Consider the following 25,611-nt stretch of genomic DNA (forward strand, 5'->3'; position numbering starts at 1 on the left):
TTATATGAACAATATATGATGTGGAAACAGCAAGATAAGACTGGATAGAATTATGAACTCTGTTTGGACTGATTGGGACTGATTTGGACATTAACGCAGTAACAGGAAGATGATTTGAATCCCCTTTTGGATCTTGAAGTATGGGTCCCCCCAACAAAATTCAAAATTTGGCTTTGTAATTCGGAATTTATGTGATGTGATTTAATTTGATGTGATTGGCCAGTTAATAAAATTTTTTTATATATACATATATGTGTGTGTGTGTGTGTGAAAACCAAAAAAAAAATTGAAAAAAATGGGGGGAAAGGGAGGGGTTCCCAAAATTCAGAAGTGAGGAGGGGAAAATACTCTGCACATGCTCAGGAACACATTTAACTCAATACTCTTCCCATGCTTGAGGCCCAATCTATAATGAGGCGATTCCAGAGGCAGATAATCTTCCCACTGCCCTGAGTTTAAGCTTCCACCATAATTTTTTCAAACAAACGGTTTTTTGAAAAAAAAAAAGTTTTTTCTAAAAAACCTGCACCTCTCTAGGCTTTCCCTCTCTATTTCCTCGTTCAGTCCTCCAGCGACCCATAACTCAACGCGGCCCTGCCCGCTAGCGCGCATGCGCACATCTCTCCGGCCCGCTCGCCCCAACCATTCCTCGCTTCCTTCCCCCTCCCAAATCTCTTATCTAACCAACCAACCAACCTTGCTTTGAAAAATAAAAAGGGGCGGGGCCTTCCTTCCAACCTTCAACGCACGTCGGCGTGGAAAAAAAAAAAACAACAACCCAACCCTTCTCCGCCCCTCCTCCGCCATTACCTCATTGGCCGGGGCGCGGCCGCTCGGCCAATCGCTTCGCCTCGGCGGCCCGCCTCTCGCCTGAGGGGGCTCGCGCGGCGATTGGCTCCCGAGGAGAGAGATGTGGGTGGGAAGGCCAGAGCCGAAGCGCGCGTCCAATCGGGCGTTCCCAGGCGGCGCCGCGCGGCGTTCCTATTGGCCGCGGCGCCCGTCGCTCGGCTTGTTGCTGAGGTTGGGTTGAGGCGCGTCAAGTTAGGTCGGCGGCGGCTGGGGCTGAGGAGGAGGAGGAGGAGGGGAGGAAGGAAGGAAGGAGGTGGCGGCGGCGGAGGGGGGGGAGAGAAACCACACCGAACCGCCCCGGTCAAAATAGCGAGCTGACGGAGCCAGGCCTTCGCCGCCGCCGCCGCCTCCTCTCCCTCCCGTTCGCCGCCGCCGCCGGTGGGCGGGTGGGCGGCAGCCATGACGCTGGAGTCCATGATGGCCTGTTGCCTCAGCGACGAGGTGAAGGAGTCGAAGCGCATCAACGCCGAGATCGAGAAGCAGCTGCGGAGGGACAAGCGCGACGCCCGGCGGGAGCTCAAGCTCCTCTTGCTCGGTCAGTCCTGAGGGGGGGAAGAGGGGCGGAGGGGGAGGGGCGCGCGCGGAGACACATAACACACCCTCCCAAGTGGGGGGGGAGGGGAGGGGGCTCCCCATACCGACATCCCCCCACCCCCCACCCCAATAGATCCCCGTTGGGAACCGGAACGGAATAATAAAAGCCTCCACGGGGCCTCCTTTGAATGTGCCCCCATGCTTATATTATATATATACACACACAGACGCACAAAACTAATATGTATATATATTATACACCACACCCCCTCAACAGTATTTATAGGAACTCAAACACTGAGATCCTGCTCTGTTCCAGTAACAAGAAGCCGAAAGCACCAGCCTGAAGATGACGAGTGAGACCTCGTCGAAACGTCGCCTAGACACCCCAACTTTTACACGGGAAGACACCCGAGGACACCAAAACCTGCATATATATATATATATATATATATATATATATATATATATATACACACACATATACATATATGCATGTGGACACACACACTGTATACACACAGATACATATCGCGGCCCGTTAGGAACCGAAACGGAATAATAAACGCCTCCACGGGGCCTTCTTTGAATGTGCCCCCATGCTTATATATTATATATACACACACAGACGCACAAAACTAATATATATATATATATATATATATACACACACACATACATACATATATGCATGTGGACACACACAGTGTATACACACAGATACATATCGCGGCCCGTTAGGAACCGAAACGGAATAATAAAAGCCTCCACGGGGCCTTCTTTGAATGCGCCCCCATGCTTATATATTATATACATATACACACACGGACAAAACTAATATATATATATATATATATATATATATATATATATATATATATATATATGTGTGTGTGTGTGTGTGTACACATATATGCATGTGTACACACACACTGTATACACACAGATACATATCGCGGCCCGTTAGGAACCGCCCATGCATATATATATATATAAATGTGTGTGTGTGTGTGTGTGTACGCATATATATATATATATATATATATACACACACACACTCACAAAACTAATATGTATACATATATGCATGTGTATACACACAGAGAGAGAGAGAGAGAGAGAGATGTATACATACAGATATAGGTACAGATATGCCTTGCCCACTGCCATGCTTATATATACATACACGCACAAAACTAATATATATATACATATACATATATGCATGTGTACACACACACACACACACACACACACACACAGTGTATACACACAGATACATATCGCAGCCCATTAGGAACCACCCATGCTTATATATATGTGTGTGTGTGTGTGTGTATCCGCATATATAGGCATATATATATATATATATATATATATATATATATATATATACACACACACACACACATACATACACACGCACAAAACTAATATGTATACATGTATGCATGTGTACACACACACACATACAGATGTATACATACAGATATAGGTACAGATATGCCATGCCGACCCCCCATGCTTAGATATACATACAGGCACAAAACTAATATATAGATACAGATATGCATGTGTAAACACACACACACAGACACACAAAGAATGTATACATACAGATATAGGTATAGATAAGCCTTGCCCACCCCCCATGCTTATATATACATACATACACGGATAAATCTTATATATACACACACACAAACACACACACACACACACACATATACAGTGGTACCTCAGGTTAGATACGCTTCAGGTTACACACTCTGCTAACCCAGAAATAGTGCTTGAGGTTAAGAACTTTGCTTCAGGATGAGAACAGAAATCGTGGTGTGGCGGGAGCAGGAGGCCCCATTAGCTAAAGCGGTGCTTCAGGTTAAGAACAGTTTCAGCTTAAGAACGGACCTGCGGAACGAATTAAGTTCTTAACCTGAGGTACCACTGTACAAACACGCGCAAAACTAATATATATACATATATGCATGTGTACACACACAATGTATACACAGAGATACATATCGCTGCCCGTTAGGAACTGAACCGAAACAAAAACCCCTCTACGGGGCCTCCTTTGAATGTCTGCCTTGCCTTGCCCACTCCCCATGCTTATATATACATGCACGCAAAAAACTAATATATAGATACATCTATGTGTGTACACACACACACACACACACACAGAGAGAGAGAATGTATACACACAGATACAGATATAGGTATAGATGTGCCTTGCCCACCCCCTATGCTTATATATACATACACGCACAAAACATATATATACACACACACACACACACATATATATATATCCGTGTGTACACACAAACACAATGTATACACACAGATACATACATATACAGGTATAAATATGCCTCGCCCACCCCACCCATGCTTGTATATATAGTGTACAGTATACAGAAAAAAGTATACACAAAAAGATGGATTCACACATGTAATATATATGTAAAAACACACGAAAATGTAAGCACACACATATATATCCCTCCCCCCGCCAATACATATAGACAGAGATATGTGCATGCATAAATATGTACACACTCAAAAAAATATATATACACACACACACACACACTTATATATGTATGTACACACAGAAAATGTATACACACACACATATATGTATGCCTTCCCCCACCCCGCCCACTCATACATATATACACACACACACACACACATATACACATACATACACATGCATACACACACACACACATATATGTACACACAGAAATATGTACACATGTATATATAATTAATAATAATATTTTTATTATTGATACCTTACCCATCTGGTTGGGTTTCCCCAGCCACTCTGGGTGGCTTACAACACATAAGGGTGGTTAAACATTAAATAAAAAATCCCGATACAGCATAGCCTTCAGATGTCTTCTAAAAGTCAGATAGTTGTTTGTTTCCTTGACATCTGATGGGAGGGCGTTCCACAGGGAGGGAGCCACCACCGAGAAGGCCCTCTGCTAGCACACACACACACACACACACACACACACACAAACATGTACACATACACACAAACATGTACACACACACACACATATAAACCAAATATATGTGTGTGTGTGGGTATGTGTGTAGATATATAGCTATAGGTATGCAGGTTTTGGTGTCCTCGGGTGTATAGGTATATACACACACAAATCTTTCTATCTAAACTAAAATCATAGAATCTAGTGTTGGGGGGAACCAAGGGGGATCATCTAATTCAACCCCACCCCAATGTAGGAATGTGTGTTTTTCGCCCAACGCAGGGCTTGAACCCATGGCCCCGAGTCTGAGCTACCCCATAGATGCAACTGCAACACCCGTCCCCCGTGTGGTATCTCATGGGGACTGCCGCATCCCCATAGTCACCTTTGACTGGACTTAACCACCCAGGGGTCATTTGCCTTTTTTAAAAACCTTTTAATATGTGCACGCACACACATGTGTATGTATATATTGAACAAAATAATTGCTGCATAATCACAATTCATTAGACGAGTTATTGAACAAAATAAATTAAAAGCCGCTGCTCTAGGTCCGATGAAGAAAAGGGCACATGAATAGTCTTTGGCATCATCTTCAACATCGTTTGTTAGCTATCTGCCGTGGATGCTTTAGTGGAGATTCACACGTTGCAGGGGGTTGGACTAGATGGCCCTTGGGGTCCCTTCTAATTCTTTAAGATTCTATATGTGCATAGAGTGACTGAACGTATACATCTGTATACATCCGTGTACACACATACCTATAGATACACATACACAGGCACACATAGCTATATACATATACATATATTTATTATTATTTATTAAATTGTTGTTCACTTTATCTTGGCCAGGACAACCTAGATCAACTCACAACCAACCAAAAAACCCCACTGAGATGCATTAAAAGCAATACATTAGAACATCTCTCTCTCTAGGTTGAATCCGAACTAAGTTTTAAGAGTAGACTCGCCAGAAAAACCCCTCAATGTGTCTTAAGGAAACCATGTACATTTATTCCAATGAGTCCACTCTCTTAATGTCTTCATGCGAAGGCATCCCTGGGTTGAAGCCGAAGTTTCACTCGTGAGTAGGCCCAGCTGTCAAGATATCACAAGTCAGTTGTGCCCATTTCATTCTAATAGATCTTCAGAGTCAACCCATAATGTCTTGGCATTAAGTTCTGCTCAAGAGTAGATCCGCTGGAGAAATCATTGTGCATTTTGTGTAATGTAAATAATTTTTAATGGATTTGTTGTTACTAAAGTTGGATACAGCCCATAAACGGATGCTAAGAATGGTGGCCTATTGAAGTTAATGGGTTGTGTCCAATGTTAGCCTTGATTTGAATAGACTAATTGGAGATAAATGACTCTGCTAACTTGGGTCCATTGACTTCAGTGGTCTGCTCTGAGTAAGGATGCAAGTTTGGTTCAACCAATTAACTGCAGTGGGTTTGCATCCTTAGTATTAGCTGTTTGACAGTGGAATTTGCTGCCCAGGAGTGTGGTGGAGTCTCCTCCTTTGGAAGTCTTTAAGCAGAGGCTTGACAACCATATGTCAGGAGTGCTCTGATGGCGTTTCCTGCTTGGCAGGGGGTTGGACTCGATGGCCCTTGTGGTCTCTTCCAACTCTATGATTCTATGATTCTGGATTGTATCCTTAGTAAACTCACTGAAATTTACTTGTGTCTCTGTGAAATATCTATGATTTACCTGGGGCCTTTGATTTTCAGTGGGTTCACTCTTGAGCAGAACTTAGTTGGATTCAACCTGAGATGTCTTAGCATCACTTAGAATTCAAGTGCATTACTGACTTGGGTCCATTGACGTCAACAGATCTACTCTGAGTAGAACTTAGTTGAATGCAACCTATTAATTTCAGTTGATACAGCATTCTTTTAGCCCCAGAGTAGCATCCTTGGTTTTCAGTTTTCAGTATAGGTTGTATCCAACATTACTCGCACTCTGAGTAGGCCCATTTAAATTAAATGAGTTTAAGGCCCATTGATACCAGTGGTTCTACTCTTATAAAAGGGCATAAATATAACCTGTTGTTACTATTTTTAAAACACAAACTTAAAACACACCCGTAGTCGATCCTTTCTGAAATGTTAAGTTCTTCTGAGGTCCATTATTAATTGCAGTGGATCTGCTTTGATTAGTATCTTGTTGGATGCAACTCATGTTGTAAGTGCATGCATCCCTGTTTCATTTCCTCGTTGACTTTCATCTAGGTTTATCCCTGTGTGCCTTTAACTTTCAGTTGTGTCCGCCTAAGTTCTGCTTTGAGTATATAGACATGACTACCGTAACCTAGATCCATTAATTTCAGTGGGTCTGTTCTGTTACAATTCTGTTATGGGCATCACCCTGTATGTTTATGTGCATACACTCAAACATAATACACAAGAATGTGTATAGATGTTTATTTTATGTGTGTAATACAACTGCAGTTGCTTAGCTATGTATATTTTATTTTTTAAAAAATTAATGTACTGCTTGATTGTAGAAAATTTCAGAACGGGTATACAAAATATACATTGCTGCTTATTTGTCCCTATAATGTTATGCACATACATTTACAGATGTGTGCAACATGGCAACCTATATATACAGTATTAGGCTCTATCCTACCACTTTAAACCGTCATGACTTCCCCAAAAGAATCACGAGAACTGTAATTTGTTAAAGGTGCTGAGACTCTGTATTCCCTTCACGGAGCTACAATTTCCAGAGTTGTGTAACAGTAAATCCCTCTTTCTAGGAAACTCTGGGAATTGTAGCTGTGGGGAATAAGTAAATCTTAACAGCTCTTAGTGCCTTAAATGGGGCCTTACAGTCTCAAACTTCATCTCCCTGCTTTTTCTTCTGAGGAACTCAGGGTGTGGTATATTTCTCTTCCTGCTGTTTTTTTTTATCAATGCAACAACCTTGTCAGGTACAAAGAGAGAGGCAGATTTTTTTTTCCAACTAAGAACTTCCTCTCCATATCAATCCTTTAAAGACAAACTAAACATAAGAATCGCCTTCTCTTTCTATGCTTAAATGTGTATGCCCCTTTAGTCTCTTCCAATCTTTCCTTCTCCCTTATTTTTAGCATAACCACAGCCCAGTGGAGCAGGTCAGGTCGAAAGAGAATGTGGCAGAATCTCTTCTACTGTTTACACACAAATAACTTTCCTTCTATATTGCCTCCTCAGTAAGAAACCAAACATAAGCCTGCCTTCTAATCTTCCTAGTAGATTTAAATTTATTTACTCATTTATGTACATTATCCCCTCAGAGCTTAAGGTGGTGTCTGTGGCTTTTGTCCTTCCACCTTTCTCCCTCCCTCGTTTTTTTATCCTCACAATAATGTTGTGAGGTAGGTTAGGAGGAAACCAGGAATTTGTCCCCCATCTTCTCAAGAGTAAATCAACCACCCAAGTGCACCTACTCATATCCCTCTTCTGGGGTCTTCTCACCACATGCAGAGTAACAGGTGGGCTTTATTGGAGTCTCTCATCCATTGTTAGAAACTCAGATATATATAAGCTAGGTGCCAAATGTCTCCTTAAACTAAGGTTACAATTGCGAAAACGGAATGTCTAGTTGCCATTTGGGGCAAGGCGGCTCTAAAGTCTTACTTGTCAAATGATGGACTGGCTGTGATTGATTATCAGTTAAACATCTGGCTAGTCCAGAGGACAGCCTTGAGCTTGGAGAACTTGAAGAAAAATCACTTTATTCAGGGACTGTCCACATATATATTGGCCTATTCCTACCTTTCCTACCTCCTTTTCTTAATGGTGACTTGGACCATTCATAACGCATGAATATTCTACACAACTGTGAGCAGGGCATTGGGGTGCGGGGTGGGGAGTGAAGACAAGCGACAACAATTACTTATAACGTCGTTCACTTCTCCTGCTCAGGCTGCCCAGAAAAAGCATTTTGGTTCCTGAAATTTGTTCTGATTATGCAGATAAAATATCTGATAGAATTCAACAGGATGGGGTATGAGTGTTTGAAAACAGTCAAGATCCAATGATCCCCAGGGATATTTTGGAGATTTCAGGCGCCATCTTTGTGCCCAGGCAGTTTCACTTGGTGGCAAGTGAATTTTGAATACTGGCTAATTTTGAATACTGCTCTCCCCCTACCGCTTCTCTTTCTCTTCCCGATAGAGAGCCAGTGTGGTGTAGTGGTTAAGAACGGTAGTCCCGTAATCTGGGGAACCGGGTTCGCGTCTCCACTCCTCCACCTGCAGCTGCTGGGTGACCTTGGGCCAGTCACACTTCTCTGAAGTCTCTCAGCCCCACTCACCTCACAGAGTGTTTGTTGTGGGGGAGGAAGGGAAAGGAGAATGTTAGCCGCTTTGAGACTCCTTAAAGGGAGTGAAAGGCGGGATATCAAATCCAAACTCTTAGTTCCCTCTCCACCCCATAGCATCTAATTCCCAGTCGTCCTCGGTTAGCATTCTACATCAGCATTTTATTAACGACAGAATTATTGACAGTAGGAATTAACTTTCTTAGATTTATTTAAATGACACTCCTTAGCTTTTTTTATTTCTCCCCAAAGCTCTTGCTCCCTTCATCCCTATCATGGACCTCCCACCTCTCCTTCATGAGCAAGATCGGTGGCTTCAGGAGCCACAGAGCACTGGGTGTCAGTTGGGGGTAAGATAAAAGTGGCTGGTGGGGTAAACTGACCTGTTTGAACCCCAGTGCTACCTGTGGCTCTCCAGATGTAGGTGAACTCCACCTGCAATCCACCTCAGCCAGCGCAGGCAGAGAGCAGGTAGTCGTTGTCCCGCAACATCTTGACCCCATTCCATTTTGAGCATGTGTGCATGGAGTAAGGGTTGGTACCTAATGTAATTTCACAGTCACAGCATACGCATTGAAATCGGTGGCCTTGCATCGCTGAAGTCCCGTTGATTTAGTAGTTCCGTTCAGAGTACGACTTGGTTGGATGTCACCTAAGAAGTGGGGGAGGTTGGGGCCGCCCTTCATAGGGGTGGAGACTGCTGGTTGTTTCGAAGCAGGATATAGAAGTTTCGGGAACAAAAATAATTATCAGAGGGGTAGCCAGAGCGCTGAAAGTTGAACTGTCATGGTGGAGGGTTCTGCTGTCAGAAAATGCAAGCCCCTTTGTGAGTCTTACTGACTTAAGGAGCACACTGTAAGAAGCAGTCGGTTCTATTATATAATGCAGCTCTTCCTGGGATTTATATTCCACTCCCTAGCCAATGAGACTCTCGTTGAGGCTCCCTTTCCTGACAGCTGACTTCCTTTCCTTCTCAGAATTGCTGCATTTTATGATTATTATTATTTTAAAAAACACAAAATAGAATCGAAAGTAAGGGCCCCGCCTCAGTTAAGAACACCACACTCTCTCAAACAACTTCATTCTTGGCCCTTTTCATCACGTCTCTTCAGAATTTTTCCCTAGGATTTATATCCTGCTTCCTAGCCAAAAGACTGCCATGGTGGCTCTTCTTCCTGATATCCGCCTTCCTGCTAACCCCCCCTTCCCATAATTGCCTCCATCTGTGTGTGCGGAATGTTTGCCTTCCTCCCTAAGGCATAGAATCCCAGGCATGAATATTTCTTCTCTCTCCCCCCCCCCCTTCCATTTCCAGCCTTACTGACGACTCTCTTCTTCCTTTTTGACATCTTCCCATCCTCTTTGGGCACATAGCGATCTCATACCTCAACTTTCAGCCTGTACTATATGCTCCAAGAGGCTCTCTCACTTTGTGTCTGCCCTACCTCCCTGTGTGCCAGGTGTTTAGCAGTGCCACCTCTGCAACCCACACCTTTCCGGGCTACCAGCCCTGTAAATGCTCACCTCTTGTAGAATATTCCTTCTGCCACCCCCCATCCACTTTCTGCTCCTACTGCCCCCCCTCCCAAATGTAGTGTAACACATTAACATGTCTCTTCCGATGAGAGAGAGAAACAACCTTAACGTTCTTAAGCCGCAGCAAAAATAAAATAATTAAGGAGTTGGTTTTGAGCTCTAGGTGCCAACCCAGACTGAAAGCAGTTATGAATATGGTTAAACTAGCATAGCGTTTCTCTCGAGTGTCTCTTGGTTTCAAGGCGGCGATTCTCTCCTCCCAGTTGAGAGTTCTTTGGCCTCTAAATATGACCCTGAGGAGCGAGGGACTGGTTGAAATGTGGCTGTCTGAGATGTAGACCTCTTCTGGGCTTGCTTTCTAGAGTCACAAAGTTGTAATCCTTCTCTCAGCTTTACGCTCAAGCCATTTTTAAACCTGAAATAGCCCTTCGAGGGAAGCAGTTTGTGGTAGCCTTGCCTCTGATCCTCTAGCTCAGAGGGAGCCGGTATGGTGTACTCCCGATGCTGTTGGACTCAAACAATCTGGTAAAATAAAATGGGGGCCCCTGCTTAACTTCTAAAGTTAAGTGATTTGTATCCAGGTACTCCGTCTCCTTAAACCCATATAAATGTGCAGGGGATAGTTGTCATAACTTGGCTCAGTCCATGGGCACAATCTTATTTTTACGTTGATTTTCATAACTTAGTCCTGGCAGTAACTAGCGTTGGGAGTTTTGCTGTGACGCAAATTAAAATCATAAATGTTCCAGCGCTTCACAATCTTCAGGCTGAATAGCCTTAATAAGAAATTTGGGGGAACTTTGGTCTGGATGCGTTACAAAGATACCTTTGACCCTCAAAGCAAAGTTTCTAATAAAATTGTGCTGTACTGTCCGATTAGTACCACACCACTCTCCCAAACTAGGAAATTCTGGGGATCAAACTGTGTTTGGATGCATTTAGAGAGTGCGGAGCTAATTTGAATCCATTGAGCTACCTAAGTATTGGGAGCTCAATAAGGCTCTGGCAGTCAGGTTTTTGAACTATAGATGCTGCCTTTCCAACATGAGATTGGTCTACAACTGACCTGTCATTTTCTTTATGTGGTCCTGGGTGCCTCAACTATGGCTGGAAAATCACAAGCTTTTGTCCAGGTTATTTAAAAAAAAAGAAAGGGTGCCATTATTTATACACTCAGATGTTTTTGCACTCCCTCTCGTTTTCAGAAATACATTGGTATGAAAACTGAGAATTCAAAGCTTCAGGTTTCCTTGTGCTCTGCTTGCAACTATACCTGCTGGCGGGAAAAGGGTGTTAATCTTATGAAGCAGGAAACTCTGACATCTCTTCTTGGTTACATGCCAACTTTCAAAAGTGTCCCCCCCTCCCGCCCCAGAATCTAGTCCCCAAGCGGGTAGCAGGGTGTTTCTTGTAGCTGGTAGCCATTGGCAATCAAAAGTTATTTTACTGGGATATTCCGGCCCCCACAATAGCAGCTATTTCAAAGAAATTTATTTTATTTTTTGCCATTGGCTGTTCAGAAGTCATGATGTGTTCCTCTCTTCTTGGTAATGTCCCCATTACAGTATTATCTTTTCTATATGGGATTTATTTTTAGGGGGTATATAGATATTTAAAGGGTTGGCAGTTGCTAGTTTGGAGGAGTGTCTGGCTGTTATCCTGAATCACACTGCGATGTGTAGCTTTTGAGACTTGGGGTTAATGTTATACTTCTTCCACAGCCACCTGGGCAAATGAGAAACCCATCCAGGTGTCCACATATAGAAACTCTACAAAAACTGACCCTTTCAGGCTACAAACCTTTGTAGTGGACATGCAGAAGCTGGCTATTAAACATTTTTTGGAGGTTAGCAGTTTTCATGTATGTTGGCTTGCAGGGGTATGAGTTTTGTGGAAATTTTCTGAGAAATTTTGTGATGCAGGTTAGGGTAATCTGCATTGGAAATTTTTCTGATTACCTAGAGAGTGTGATTCAATTTGGCATGTTTATTTCAGTAACAGTGTTGTGTGTGTTTTTGTTTTGTTTTGTTTGGTTTTTTTGTTATTTTAACCTGCTTAATATTATATTTGCATTTGGCATCCATTCATGGTTGCTAATGAACTTAGGAAATAAAAATGTTTCCTCAGGAAAATAAAACACCAGGAAACCTTCCACCCAGTGGCGTAGCGTGGGGGGTGCAGGGGGGCCGGCGGCACCGGGCGCAACATCTGGGGGTTAGGGTTAGGGGGCGCAAATCCACGGGTTAGGGGGCGCAAATTACTTGCCTTGCCCCGGGTGCTGACAACCCATGCTACGCCACTGCTTCCACCCCACCACCATTGCTAACTTGAAAGATTTTAGCGGGGAAGATTGAGTACAAAGCAATCTGAGCAGGTAAAAGTATTGTCTTAGGTGGGCCATTGCCGCCCAGAGCTTGCTCTAAAGCAGGGGTAGGCAATCTAAGGCCCGGGGGGGCGGATGTGGCCCAATCGCCTTCTCAATCCGGCCTGCGGACGGTCCGGGAATCAGCATGTTTTTACATGAGTAGAATGTGTCCTTTTATTTAAATTGCATCTCTGGGTTATTTGTGGGGCCTGCCTGGTGTTTTTACATGAGCAGAATGTGTGCTTTTATTTAAAATGCACCTCTGAGTTATTTGTGGGGCATAGGAATTCGTTCATTATTTTTTCCCAAAATATAGTCCGGCCCACCACATGGTCTGAGGGATGGTGGACCGGCCCACAGCTGAAAAAGGTTGCTGACCCTTCTTCTAAAGCACAGGCTTTGTTACATTGGTACTAGCATCGTTTAGGGCAGTGGTCTTCAACCTTTTCAGGCCACCTTTTGATCAAACATGCACCTGGAGATACACTTTTTAATTTTACACCATAGAGCTGTACAGTGGTGGTACTGCTGCTCCAACCCACCTTAGATCAGGCCTTGACTCACCACATGCAGAGCAGTGGTCCACGTGGATGTCCTTATGGAGGATTGGCACACCCCACTGGAGCACTCAACTACAAACTGTGCATTGAGAGGGGGGAACCCCCATTTTATTTGCTTCTAGTTCACTTATATCTCTTTCCTGCTTCTGTTGCTCATCTGGGGTGACCTAGGGAAGTGTGTGCAGGATGTGGTTTGATCTGTTCATCAACACCCCATGGGTGAGGGGAATCGTCCAGAACATCTAGACTGTGCCCGGTTAGTTCCCCAGTTGGAGAGCCAGTGTGGTGTAGTAGTTAAGAGCGGTAGACTTGTAATCTGGGGAACCAGGTTCGCGTCTCCGCTCCTCCACCTGCAGCTGCTGGGTGACCCTGGGCCAGTCACACTTCGCTGAAGTCTCTCAGCCCCACTCACCTCACAGAGTGTTTGCTATGGGGGAGGAAGGGAAAGGAGAATGTTAGCCGCTTTGAGACTCCTTCGGGTAGTGATAAAGCGGGATATCAAATCCAAACTCTTCTTCTTCTGCACTTCCTTTTGAGTCTTGGCTGTTGGGTCATTCTGCAGCCTCTAAGCAGTCCTTGGCCTCTGTGTTGCCAGCCGCTTCCCCAACCCCTGAGGCTGCCTTAGTGTTGGAAGTTTTAGAATGTAGAGGGACAGGAATATTCCTTGAGAAATGAAGCCACTTCAGTGATGTTGGGTAGAGGATTTTCCGCAGGAAATCTTCTTTTGTTATCGCTAAAAATCTTCCTTTCTTTCGAAACACGGTATTTCATTCAATTATTGCATAAAATTGTGAATCTGTAACAGGTATTGGTCAGACCTGGCAGTTGGAATTTATACGTTCTCACAGCCTTGTCACTAGTCTACTGAGAGGCTGGTGGGCTAGTTAGAATTGCAACCAAATGGACAAAGGATGGAGCAGTCACCCTGTCTGTCCTCCACTGGTCACCTCAGCTCAACCTAGGTGGTTGCCCCTTGACACTGCATGAGAAGTTATATGCAGGGATTCATTACCTGTCAAATTTTATCCCGAGAGAGAGAGTTTTAAAAGTGGTGCATGAAACAATGTACAGAGTTTATCGTCTCACCTGTGTTCAGTGCCTCCATTTTAAAAATAGCAGCCACCTAGAAGTATAGGCAGTCCAGGTGCCATGCCTTAAATTATCTACAAATATTCTAATGGGGAAACCCAGCCAGATGGGATTATTATTATTATTATTATTATTATTATTATTATTATTGAGAGAATTTCCAAGTGAATCTCTGAATTTGTCCATAATTTAAACCACACCTCTTCTTTCCCTTGTATTTTTCATGGGAATTTCATTGCTCTTTTTACTTCCTTCCGTAATCAAAATGAACACGGCATCCTTTTTCTTTTCTTTTCTTTTTTGCTTTGTTTGCTAAATAACAGCCAAATAAACAGGCAAGATCAGATATTGATCTGTATTAGGCAGTGGAAAACATTTTCTGGAAAACCCACATCGCCTGTCTCTAGGACACTGCTGTGTGTGTGTGTGTGTGTGTGTGTTTGGAGCAGGGATAGCTCAGTGAGTAGAGCACAAGACTACCATAATCTCAGGATTATGGGTTCCAGGCCCATATTAGGCAAAAGATTCCTGCATTGTGGGAGGTTGGAACAGATGACCTTTGTGGTCCCTTCCAACTCTACAATTCTATGATTATAGGCCTCTCTGCCAGTAGATAAGCAGATCATGATATACTGGCGTTCCTCTGTTGCAGTCTCCCTGAAGACCCACTACCGCTGTGATAAACATGCAATTCTTGTGCCCTGGCTGGGCAGTTGTGGAGGACAGAATGGGCAATATTAATTGGGACTGCCCTGAATTTGCAAAGATAAAGCCTGGCTGGTTGTTCTGCGAGCAACTTGAGAAAACTCTATAAACGTGCATTTCAGGTTCTGCTCTCCCCCCTCCCCCCTTCCCATTAAATAAATGGTATTCTGGGTATGAGAAATATGGGAAATAATTGCTTCATCGGAAGAGAGGTGGGGTATTTTTTGGAAACGTTTGTCAGAACTCCCCATACGTGCAGGAGGAGAATTTCTGAACTCACGGAAACATATCCGTGAGTTGCTGGCTCTGTTTTCCAGAGGGGAAGTCAGCTGGCAGCCATAACTTGGAGTGGATTTTGTCTAATCCAGGATCTTTGCAGACAACTTGCTTCATGCAGGCAGGAGGGTGTTTCTCGGTTGACCAGAGGAGAATAGAAGGCCAGGCTCCTCCTACTATTGATATACCAGGCCTGGGCAAGTCAGGGAGCTCGTAACTGGCTGCCAATCACAAGGCTGTTTCCATCTGTGCCTGAAGAAGGCTCCCAACTCCTTTCTGAGGCCTGAACTTTAGGAACAGCGTTTGTCTTCCAGCAATTGAAACCAGTGGCCAGTGGTGTCGACTTTCCAGAAATTTCTGAATTGGGAAAATTTCCCCTGTGCAACTTAGGGCGATTCGAGTTGGGTAATCGAGCGGCGGGGGAAATTTCCCAGTTTGTGAAGGGAGATGTCCCAGTGCCCTAGAATGACCCAATTTAACACGTTTGTTTTCTTTGTGTTTAGTAAACGAAGCAACAAAGTTGCGAGCTGCCAAGTTTGCTTCATATTTTATTTGTAATCGACATCCATCCGCTGTTGCTAATGAACATAAGAAACTGATTTTTCTGTGGGAAAACAAGCAGTGGAAAAAATATATAAAATGTTCAACCGCACGTTACTGTTGGTTATACAGAGTGGTGGTGAACGCCAGTTTAAGGTGGCTCATAGATTTCCTGTTGGCTCAAGCCCTCTGCATATATTAACTCCTGTAGAGAAGGGCTGCAAGGCTTGCTCCCGTGGCATGCAGCTCCCGCCCCCCTATCCTGCCCCAATCCACACAATATTTGTGGGAGTCTGAGACAAAAATAAAAGAAACTCCCTTTTTGTGTTTGCCCTGTTATTAATTTAGGCAAGTTATATTCCGCCCTTCCTCCCAAAGGAGTCCATGTTGGCAATTGTTTAGTCATGTCCGACTCTTCGTGACCCCATGGACCAGAGCATGCCAGGCACTCCTGTCTTCCACTGCCTCCCGCAGTTTGGTCAAATTCATGTTGGTCTCTTCGAGAACACTGTCCCACCATCTCGTCCTCTGTCGTCCCCTTCTCCTTGTGCCCCCAATCTTTCCCAACATCAGGGTCTTTTCCAGGGAGTCTTCTCTTCTCATGAGGTGGCCAAAGTCTTGGAGCCTCAGCTTCAGGATCTGTCCTTCCAGTGAGCACTCAGGGCTGATTTCCTTCAGAATAGAGAGGTTTGATATTCTTGCAGTCCATGGGACTCTCAAGAGTCTCCTCCAGCGCCAGAATTCAAAAGCATCCATTCTTCGGCCATCAGCCTTCTTTATGGTCCAGCTCTCACAATATCAGTGCATTCTAAAAACAGTTTAGCGATCGCATTATCTCAGCCAAGGTTGCCAGGAACAGTACCTTGTAGCCACTGAATGCCTTCATAAAGAGGAATGTTTTTAAATTCCTCTTGAAAGTCTAAGGGCATTCAACAAACTGGGAGGTGCCACAGAGAAGGCCTTGCCAACCAGGCAGCCCACAGTGGTGGCATCACCTGCAAGGTGGCTCACCTGCTGATCGTAGCGTCTCAGATGGGGAAGGTGCTTTATTTAGGAGCCTGGGTCCCAAGCCATTCCATGAATTTCAGAGCTTTGTTGGTGCAGGTTTTTCGGATCCAGGAAAACCACCATGCCAGGCTCAATGTGGGAAGGCTTCCTCTCTGCATGTAGTCCACGTGGGCTGGAGGTCGGGGAGCAAATCCCTCTTTAGAACTACTCTGAACCCATGAGCTTGAAAATTTGACATTGTGGCCTAGTAATTGCTTCAGATTATTCAGTTTATGCAAGGGTGACTCTCTGGGGAGGGAAGTGGGTTAAAGGGGTGACAGAGAAGATATTGTCTCGTAAAGTTTTGATTCTGGCTAATTAGATTTGTAAGTATTTTTTCAGCCCCCACTGTAGACAGAAATGGCTTTTTCATGCAGATTGCTTTGTGATTTTGATAACGGCTAACTCAAAATATTCTTCAGAATTTTGCCATTTTAGTAAAGATGTCTCTGTTAACTCTTAGGCAGGTGACTTTTGGTTGCTCTGGTTCTTAAACATTCTGAGCTGCCTCAGGAGTTTTTGGTGAGGATGCAGCTGCAATTAAGTGCTTTGAGTTGCGTTGTGCCTCTTGTTTTCTTAGATGGGTAGGGAGGGGAGTTTTGTGTGTGTGTGTGTGTGTGTGTGTGTGTGTTGCACTAGTGTCCTCAGGCTTGTGGGCTTCCCTTAGGGTTAATCTCTGGTTAGTCACTGTGTTTGACTGGGTGGGCCTGTGGTTTGATCCAGAACTGCTCTAACATGTAGAAACTTCTAGCCTATGTTTGGCCACTTGGTGACAGATTGAATCAGAGAACTAGGAGGAGAGGGAAGCTAAGATTTCAAGCCTGGGATTTTGTAGGGGTGGATGGGAAGAGATGCTGAACGCTTTGCCCGTAAGAAAACTGAAAGCACCCAGTTCAAAAGCTTGAAAAAGCCATTTTTGAGTGATCTGACAAGGAAGAGGCAAGGATTTATTGTAGATGACTAGTCTCCTAGGCCTATTAAGGTGGGTGAGTGTAAGGTTTTATTTTTAGTAATTGCCTGCCAGGATGCCATCTCCCCCCCTGCAACAACAAAAGCTGGGGTTCTCCCTCTCCACCCCCCTCACTTTAAATTGAAGCCTCAATCCCAGCATTTGAGCAAAAGTCATTTTTTTAAGCACCAGGCTGTGCCACAAAGACTCAGAATTCTGCCTCTCCAGCCACTTGGTGGTGGCCTGATCTTGATCTTTAAAAATCTTTCTCTTCTCACATCCCACAACTGCCTTTCTAAACAAATACCTTGAGATAAGATTATAATAGTGGACTTCCCACTTTACATTCTTAAGCCAGTAGGTTACACCAGCTCTTTTTGGGTTAACAAAGTACCTGGTTGTGGCTTGTAACTGTAATAGGGCATGGAAATCTTTAAAAAGCTGGCCTCTTATTTGACGACAGCAGCCAGTCTACAGGTTACAATGAGCACAGTTTTTAGCCCCCCTTCCTTCTGAAGATGAAGCCGTTTTCAGACGCAAATTGGAAGTGTGTTCTCCTTCTAGCTCTTGTTTTTTTAAGGTGGGGTGCTCAAAACCCAGAAGATTAAAATGGTTTAATTGGCTGTCAGCCTTCCTTTGTGCCTGCCTGTGCAGTGGAAAGATGGTGATCCAACCCAAGTCATAGTCAGAACAACCATACCAGGCCTCAGAACCACTTTCACAGGCCGTGCTTGACTCCTCTCCCCCCCCCCCGCAAAAAAACCCTTAGCTATTATGCTACTTATGTGTGCAAAATGCTTTCCCCCCATCACACGCGTAGACACACATACACACACACACATAGACACACACACACACGCATAGACACACACATACACACACTAGGTTCACCATGGTAACGGTCTGATTTAGGAATAAAATTCAGCTTTTCTCCTCCATAAAATGTTCCTTTCGTCAAGGAGAAGGAGCGAGAGATGGGATAGCAGCTCCTCCTCTTCACAGGCTGGGGGAACAAAGCGGCAGCAGTTTAATATTCCCCCCCCCCCCCAAAAAAGTAATATGCAGTGAGGCGTTGCTAGAAGTTGAATATGGAAGCAAACTGCTTGCTGTCAGTCATAAAGCAGCTCTGGCTCTGCTCCCTTTGTGATGCTCCCACGCTGACTGCCTTGTCGTCTTCTTGTGTCCCTTTCACCCCGCCCCACCTATTTACTCTCCAGGCACGGGAGAGAGCGGGAAGAGCACGTTCATTAAACAGATGCGGATAATCCATGGCTCGGGCTACTCCGAGGAGGACAAGAAGGGCTTCACCAAGCTGGTCTACCAGAACATCTTCACTGCCATGCAGTCGATGATCAGGGCCATGGAGACCTTGAAGATCCTGTACAAGTATGAACAGAACAAGGTGAACCGATGCAGCTCCTATTCCTGCATCCCAGCCTATATACAGCCTCCACCCCTGTTGTCTCGTCATTGGTTGTCTGTAGTGGCATGCATGCTGTTCAGGATTCCCTGAAGGGCTTGCATCAACCCCCCCTGGGGTATCGAATGTTCAGGGACCTGCATCACACCTGTAGCAACCAGAATAGTTCAAGCGCTGTGTGCGCTTATTGTTGTTGTTGTTGTTGTTGTTGTTATTACAGTCAAACCTTTGTTGTCAAACGTAATCCGTTCCGGAAGCCCGTTCGGCTTCCAAAATGTTTGACAACCGAGCCGTGGCTTCCAGTTGGCTGCAGGAACTTCCTGCACTCAAGTAGAAGCCACATCAGATGTTCGGCTTCTGGAAAACATTTGAAAACCGGGACATTTACTTCTGGGTCTTCGGCATTCGGGAGCCGAAACATTCCAAAATGGAGGCGTTTGGGAACCAAGGTTTGACTATATTATTAACAGGGACACAGGTGGCGCTGTGGTCTAAACCACTGAGCCTCTTGGGCTTGCTGATCGGAAGGTCGGTGGATCGAATCCCCACGACAGGGGTGAGCTCCTCTTGTTCTGTCCCAGCTCCTGCCAACCTAGCAGTTCAAAAGCACACCAGTGCAAGTGGATAAATAGGTACCGCTGCGGCTGGAAGGTAGGCATTTCCGTGCACTCTGGTTTCTGTCACAGTGTCCCGTTGCACCAGAAGCAGTTTAGTCCTGCTGGTCACGTGACCCGGAAAGCAGTCTATGGACAAACGCTGGCTCCCTCAGCCTGAAAGTGGGATGAGCGCCACAACCCCATAGTTGCTTTTTACTGAACTTAACCGTCCAGGGGTCCTTTACCTTTTTACCTATTATTATTAACATTTATATCCTACCTTTCCCCCAAGGAGCTCAAGGTGGTATGTATGGTTCTCCCTCTCTCCATTTCTCCACAACAGCCCTGTGAGGTAGGTTAGTCTGAGAGACATTGGCCACACCCACTAAGCTCCATGACTGAGGGGATTAGAACCCCTGTCTCTCACCAGTCTCCTTTACCCTGTGCCTGGTGGGGCACAAACACAGCACAGTGGGGTGGTCAGGGGCACGGTTGAAGGCTTTCCTGGCAACAGTGTTGTTGTTGACGTAGCAATTCAATTAATGAATATTTGCTGTACCTGTATTTACTCGAGTCTAATGCACACCTCTCTCTTTTTGCCAAATTACGTTGCGATGGTCAGGGTGTGCATTACACTCAAATACAGTGGTGCCCCGCAAGACGAACGCCTCGCAAGACGGAAAACCCGCTAGACGAAAGGGTTTTCCGTTTTGGAGGCGCTTCGCAAAACGAATTTCCCTATGGGGTTGCTTCGCAAGACGAAAAAATCTTGCGAGTTCCCGCGGTTTTTTTCCGCTTTCCCCCCCTTTTCCTAAGCCGCTTAACAGCTGATCCGCTGATAAGCCGCTTAACAGCTGATCGCTAAAAGCCGCTAGACCGCTAATAGCGCTAATCCGCTAAGCTGTCAATGGGCTTGCTTCGCAAGACGAAAAAACCGCTAGACGAAGAGAATCGCGGAACGGATTCATTTTGTCTTGCGAGGGACCACTGTACTGTACAGTACTTCCAGGTGCAGATTGGCTGCTCCCAGGCCAGGTGCAACCTCCAGACTGGCTGTCTTGCAGGGAGAGCTTGCCTCCTGTTTTACTAGTTTCATGGCTGGCGCTCTCAGGCTGCCCAAGCTCAGGCGTCTCCCTCAAACACAGCCAAGCACCTTGCCTTTTTAAGGGCACCAGTGGGCGGGCAGGCAAGCTACGCTGAGGCTGCAGGGGGCTGGCAGAACTGAGCAGTGCAGCGGCACGCCAGCCTATTGGTCAAAGGAGAGAGGTCAGTAGGGCTGGGAGTTATTTGCTCGTAGTGTCTAATTCACGCACCCCCTTTTTTATGGCCAAACTTCCGTATTTTTCACTCTATAAGACGCACCAGACCACAAGATGCACCTAGTTTTTGGAGGAGGAAAACAAGAAAAAAAAAATGCTGAATCTCAGAAGCCAGAACAACAAGAGGGATCTCTGCACAGCGAAAGCAGCAATCCCTCTTGCTGTTCTGGCTTCTGGGATAGCTGCGCAGCCTGCATTCACTCCATAAGACGCTCACACATTTCCCCTTACTTTTTAGGAGGGGAAAAGTGAGTCTTATGGATCAAAAAATACGGTACATTGCAAAAATTAGGGCGCATATTAGACTTGAGTAAATACAGTACATACTGCTCTTCATTAAAAAAAAAAAAAATCCCAAAGCTGTGGTCTTGTTAAAAAGATGGTATGTATACATTTACCGTATTTTTCGCTCTATAAGACGCGCCAGATCACAAGACACACCTAGTTTTTGGAGGAGGAAAACAAGAAAAAAAATATTCTGAATCCCAGAAGCCAGAACAGCAAGAGGGATCGCTGCGCAGCGAAAGCAGCAATCCCTCTTGCTGTTCTGGCTTCTGGGATAGCTGCGCAGCCTGCATTCACTCCATAAGACGCACACACATTTCCCCTTACTTTTTAGGAGGGGAAAAGTGAGTCTTATAGAGCAAAAAATACGGTACTTGCTTTGTGCAGGGAATGCCGGAATGGATTTGTAGCAGCCGGGACTCCAGCTAAGGAGCAGTAAGGGAAGGTGGGGGGGGGGTTGGAATGGGATACACGCTAGGCGGGGAGGAGGGTCCTCCGGGTCAGCCTCTTTTAAGCCCCTCTTGCTTTCTCCTCTGCGCCACGCTGCAGGCCAACGCGCTCCTGATCCGGGAAGTGGACGTAGAAAAGGTCTCGTCCTTTGAGCAGCCCTACATAAGTGCAATTAAGACGTTGTGGAACGACCCGGGAATCCAGGAGTGTTACGACCGGCGGCGAGAATACCAGCTCTCCGACTCTGCTAAATAGTAAGGGCTCGCCGTCCTCTCTGTACGGCTCTCGGCACGGTTGCTGCTATGCGGCGGCGTTTTGGGTCTCTGGGCTCCCCTCCCTAAATGAAATTGTGCCTCTGACAGTTGTTGGGGGGTGGATGGGGGCCAGGAGGGAAGAAAGTAACTTCGTGTTTTAGTTGTTGCCGTCAAACTGCTCCAAGGAGGAAGGGTTGGAGGTTGTAGTTCTTGCTGCTGGTTGTGGGGGGCGGGGGGTGGACTTTAGAAATCCATTTGCTGTGGCTTTAATTGATTTTGCACTGTTAGTTACCTTGCAGTCTCTTTAGACACATGCTATAAATGAAGTTTAATGAGTATTTTCTTTTCGGTCCTGCCCTCCCTGAGCTTTCAGAATGGCGAAGCTGCAAGGTGGAAATCTCAGGTAGTGGGAATAATCTGGAAGTAACAAGCCGCTTAGTTGCTTTGTAGTCTTCTCCAGGGCGGTAAACATTAGAGGAAGGTGGCCTGGAATTGTGGTGTTGATGTTTAGATATAGATGCAATAGTGTTGTAGAAGATGCAGCGTCTAATAGTTTTAAGTTTGTGGGGAAGATGCCCATGGAAACTGGAGAACGAAACTTTATGGGAGTAGTGCAGTATTGCTCAGAAACGCTTATTGCTCCAAATCTGCCTCCTGCCCAACACTTGATCCGGTGGAAGAGGGGGGGCTGGCAGCTCAGTTTAGTCTTCCAGAGCCTTCCCACCCCCCACGATTATAAGCAGAGGTTAACGTGAGCATCCTCAGAAACCTGCACCTTGGCTGCTTGCCCCATCCAGCCAAGGCGTAATAAAATGGGGTGAGGTGCTGTGCCACCGTTTTGCTCTTCACAGTCAGAAGGAAGAATGGTGGTGCCAGCTTAATAGGAGAATTTAATTCAGAATTATGGACCACCCCCCCCCCCGGGCAGGAGGGAGGGCTCTGAACTGTTTCCTTAGCCTTTGGCTTCCTTCCTTTGTGGCTCGTTCTTCCTTCCCCGCAAATCTGCTCTAAGGAGTGGTGGACCAGGGGCTTAGAAAAGTGTTCCTTTGGGCTGGCAAGGGTAGACTCTTAAGAGTCCTGGGAGCATTAGGACCCATGAGAAGGAAGACGGCTCTGCACACTTAGAAATGTAATACTATTAGAGGCAAGGTAATGTTGGAAAAGCGGGGGGCGGGCTTTGTTGAATATCAAGGGCTGAACAGGATTCCTGAGGATTTTGCATGCAGCTCTTCCTCCCCCCTGGGGGGAAAAAACACCCCCAGGAGTGGAATAATTGAGGTTCCATACTCAAAATGCAGTAGCTCTTGGGGCAGGAGCGCTACACATGGCAAGCAAGCTCAGGTCACCTTCATCTTTCCCCCTCCCTCCTTTTCCCCCTGCACGTCCTCCTTGCAGCTACCTTACCGACGTGGATCGTATCGCCCTGCCAGGGTACCTCCCCACCCAGCAAGACGTCCTGCGGGTCAGAGTCCCGACAACTGGGATCATAGAATACCCCTTTGACTTAGAGAACATTATCTTCAGGTAACTTCCAGTGGCTTTTTTCTTTTTCTTTCTTTCCTCAGAGCTTTTTTGCGTTTCACATACTCCCCCCCCCCCCCAAAAAAAGCTGCTTCCATTTAAAATGAAAGCCCAGCTCAGTTAAGGCATTGAGTTAGCGGGCTTCTGGAAAGTCGGTCACACAGCTGCCGCTTCCCTCTTCCAAGTCAACAAGTCATCCTGTTGGCAGGAGCAAAGGCAGGAGAGGTTTTTCCCCCGTGAAGAGACCGCGCTGCGTCTTTGAAGGCTGTCCACAGACACTGAGCCACCGCCACAACCCATCTGTAGCGGTACAGTCCCAAGGACATAGGAAAAGCCCTGCAGCTGGGTGAGGCCAAAGACCCATCTGTTTGAAGATCCAGATGCTGCAGTCGGAAGCCTGCAAGCACTGAGTCCCCACTGGTATTCCGAGACACGCCTGCCTCTGAAACCAGCTCTTAACATGTGGAATGCCCTTCCTCCTGATATCAGGTGGACAGCAACTGTTGGTCGTCGTCCCCCCAATCGATTGAAGCCTCTTTTTCTAGGCCAGAGCTTTCCAAACTTTTCCTGTTGGAGACACGCTTTTTAGACATGCATCATTTCGTGACACAGTGCTTAGGTTTTACAGTGGTACCTCGGGTTAAGTACTTAATTCGTTCCGGAGGTCCGTTCTTAACCTGAAACTGTTCTTAACCTGAAGCACCACTTTAGCTAATGGGGCCTCCTGCTGCTGCTGCGCCGCCGGAGCCCGATTTCTGTTCTTATCCTGAAGCAAAGTTCTTAACCTGAAGCACTATTTCTGGGTTAGCAGAGTATGTAACCTGAAGCGTATGTAACCCGAGGTACCACTGTACTAGCAAAGCAGAGGTTGAACTAAACCCTTTCCAGCACAGGGAACATTTGCGCAACACACCTAACTGACGCAGTAGCATGCCACAACACACAGTTTGGAAAGTTCTGGTCTAGGCTTTTCCCTGACCTCTAATACCGATAGTCTCTGTTGCCTGTGGTTAATGGGGTGCTAGTTAGTTTCCTAAAATTTATACACCTCTTGATTTTACCACTTGATTTGTATAGAACCTCAAAGCGGTTTGCCAATACAATAAAATTGTTAATACGATAAATGGATGATAATTTAAGACTTTTGAACAGTTCAAAACCAAACTGAAAACAGATGATAACGCTCCACAACATCTGGGTAGGCTTGTTTAAACAAAAATGTACTTAGCAGGCACTGAAAAAGAGTGCAGTGGAAGTTCCTGGTGTCAATAGGCAGGGAGTTCCAGAGGGCAGGTACTGGGAAGTGCCCATGACAGTTCTCTTCATGGAGAACCTATTCCTGCAGAAAACAGGCTTGAAGCCACTGCCCTCCAGCTGGTAGGCAGTGAGGTCGAGCCCTGCTGATCAGCGGTGCTTCAGAGCACTGTTCAGCGCTCCTCAGAAACCCTGTGTGGTGCATTGAAGTCCTGACGAGCATCACTTGATGTCATGATTTTGTCGGGCATTGTTCCTCGTGCCCACATGTCCAGTTTGGCCCCTGAGGGGTAGGGGAGATGTCTTCCAAAGGGGGGGGGGAGCAAACAAACCTCAGACTTGTTCATGCTCAGTCTTTTCTCTCTTCCCTCCAACCCAAAAGCAAGTATAAAATGCCGTATTGCTTTCTTAACTTAATGGACTGGAAATCTCTCTGTGTGATTGTGTGTGTGTTAAAGAAGACCTGCCCTTTTTCTCCCTTTCAGAATGGTGGATGTTGGGGGTCAGAGGTCAGAACGGAGGAAATGGATACACTGCTTTGAAAACGTAACCTCCATCATGTTCCTAGTAGCTCTTAGTGAATATGACCAAGTTCTGGTGGAGTCTGATAATGAGGTAAGCACAACCCCTCGTAGCATGCAAGGGGCGGTGTGTGGCCGTTGGGTGGTCCCAGCAGCGGCAGAAAGGTGCATGTGCAGATTCTGGAACTGTTTATATAATGTCCGGGGTTGTCAGCCACTG

The 25,611-nt window shown here is 45.6% G+C and overlaps 1 protein-coding gene across 1 annotated transcript in view; it reads left to right on the forward strand.

The window, feature by feature from the left end:
- The first annotated feature begins 1,167 nt into the window (after positions 1-1,167).
- LOC309360849 (guanine nucleotide-binding protein subunit alpha-11) overlaps positions 1,168-25,611 on the forward strand; it is a 33,949-nt gene continuing 9,505 nt past the window's right edge. The window contains exons 1-5 of the mRNA XM_081895785.1: positions 1,168-1,384; positions 18,989-19,173; positions 21,941-22,095; positions 23,491-23,619; positions 25,356-25,485. Coding sequence (XP_081751911.1) covers positions 1,249-1,384; positions 18,989-19,173; positions 21,941-22,095; positions 23,491-23,619; positions 25,356-25,485 — 735 coding nt within the window. The 5' untranslated portion in view covers positions 1,168-1,248. The remainder of the gene's footprint in view (positions 1,385-18,988; positions 19,174-21,940; positions 22,096-23,490; positions 23,620-25,355; positions 25,486-25,611) is intronic.

Source organism: Podarcis melisellensis (genome assembly GCF_964234715.1).
Source record: "Podarcis melisellensis genome assembly, chromosome: 18".
Taxonomy (NCBI): Eukaryota; Metazoa; Chordata; class Lepidosauria; order Squamata; family Lacertidae; genus Podarcis; species Podarcis melisellensis.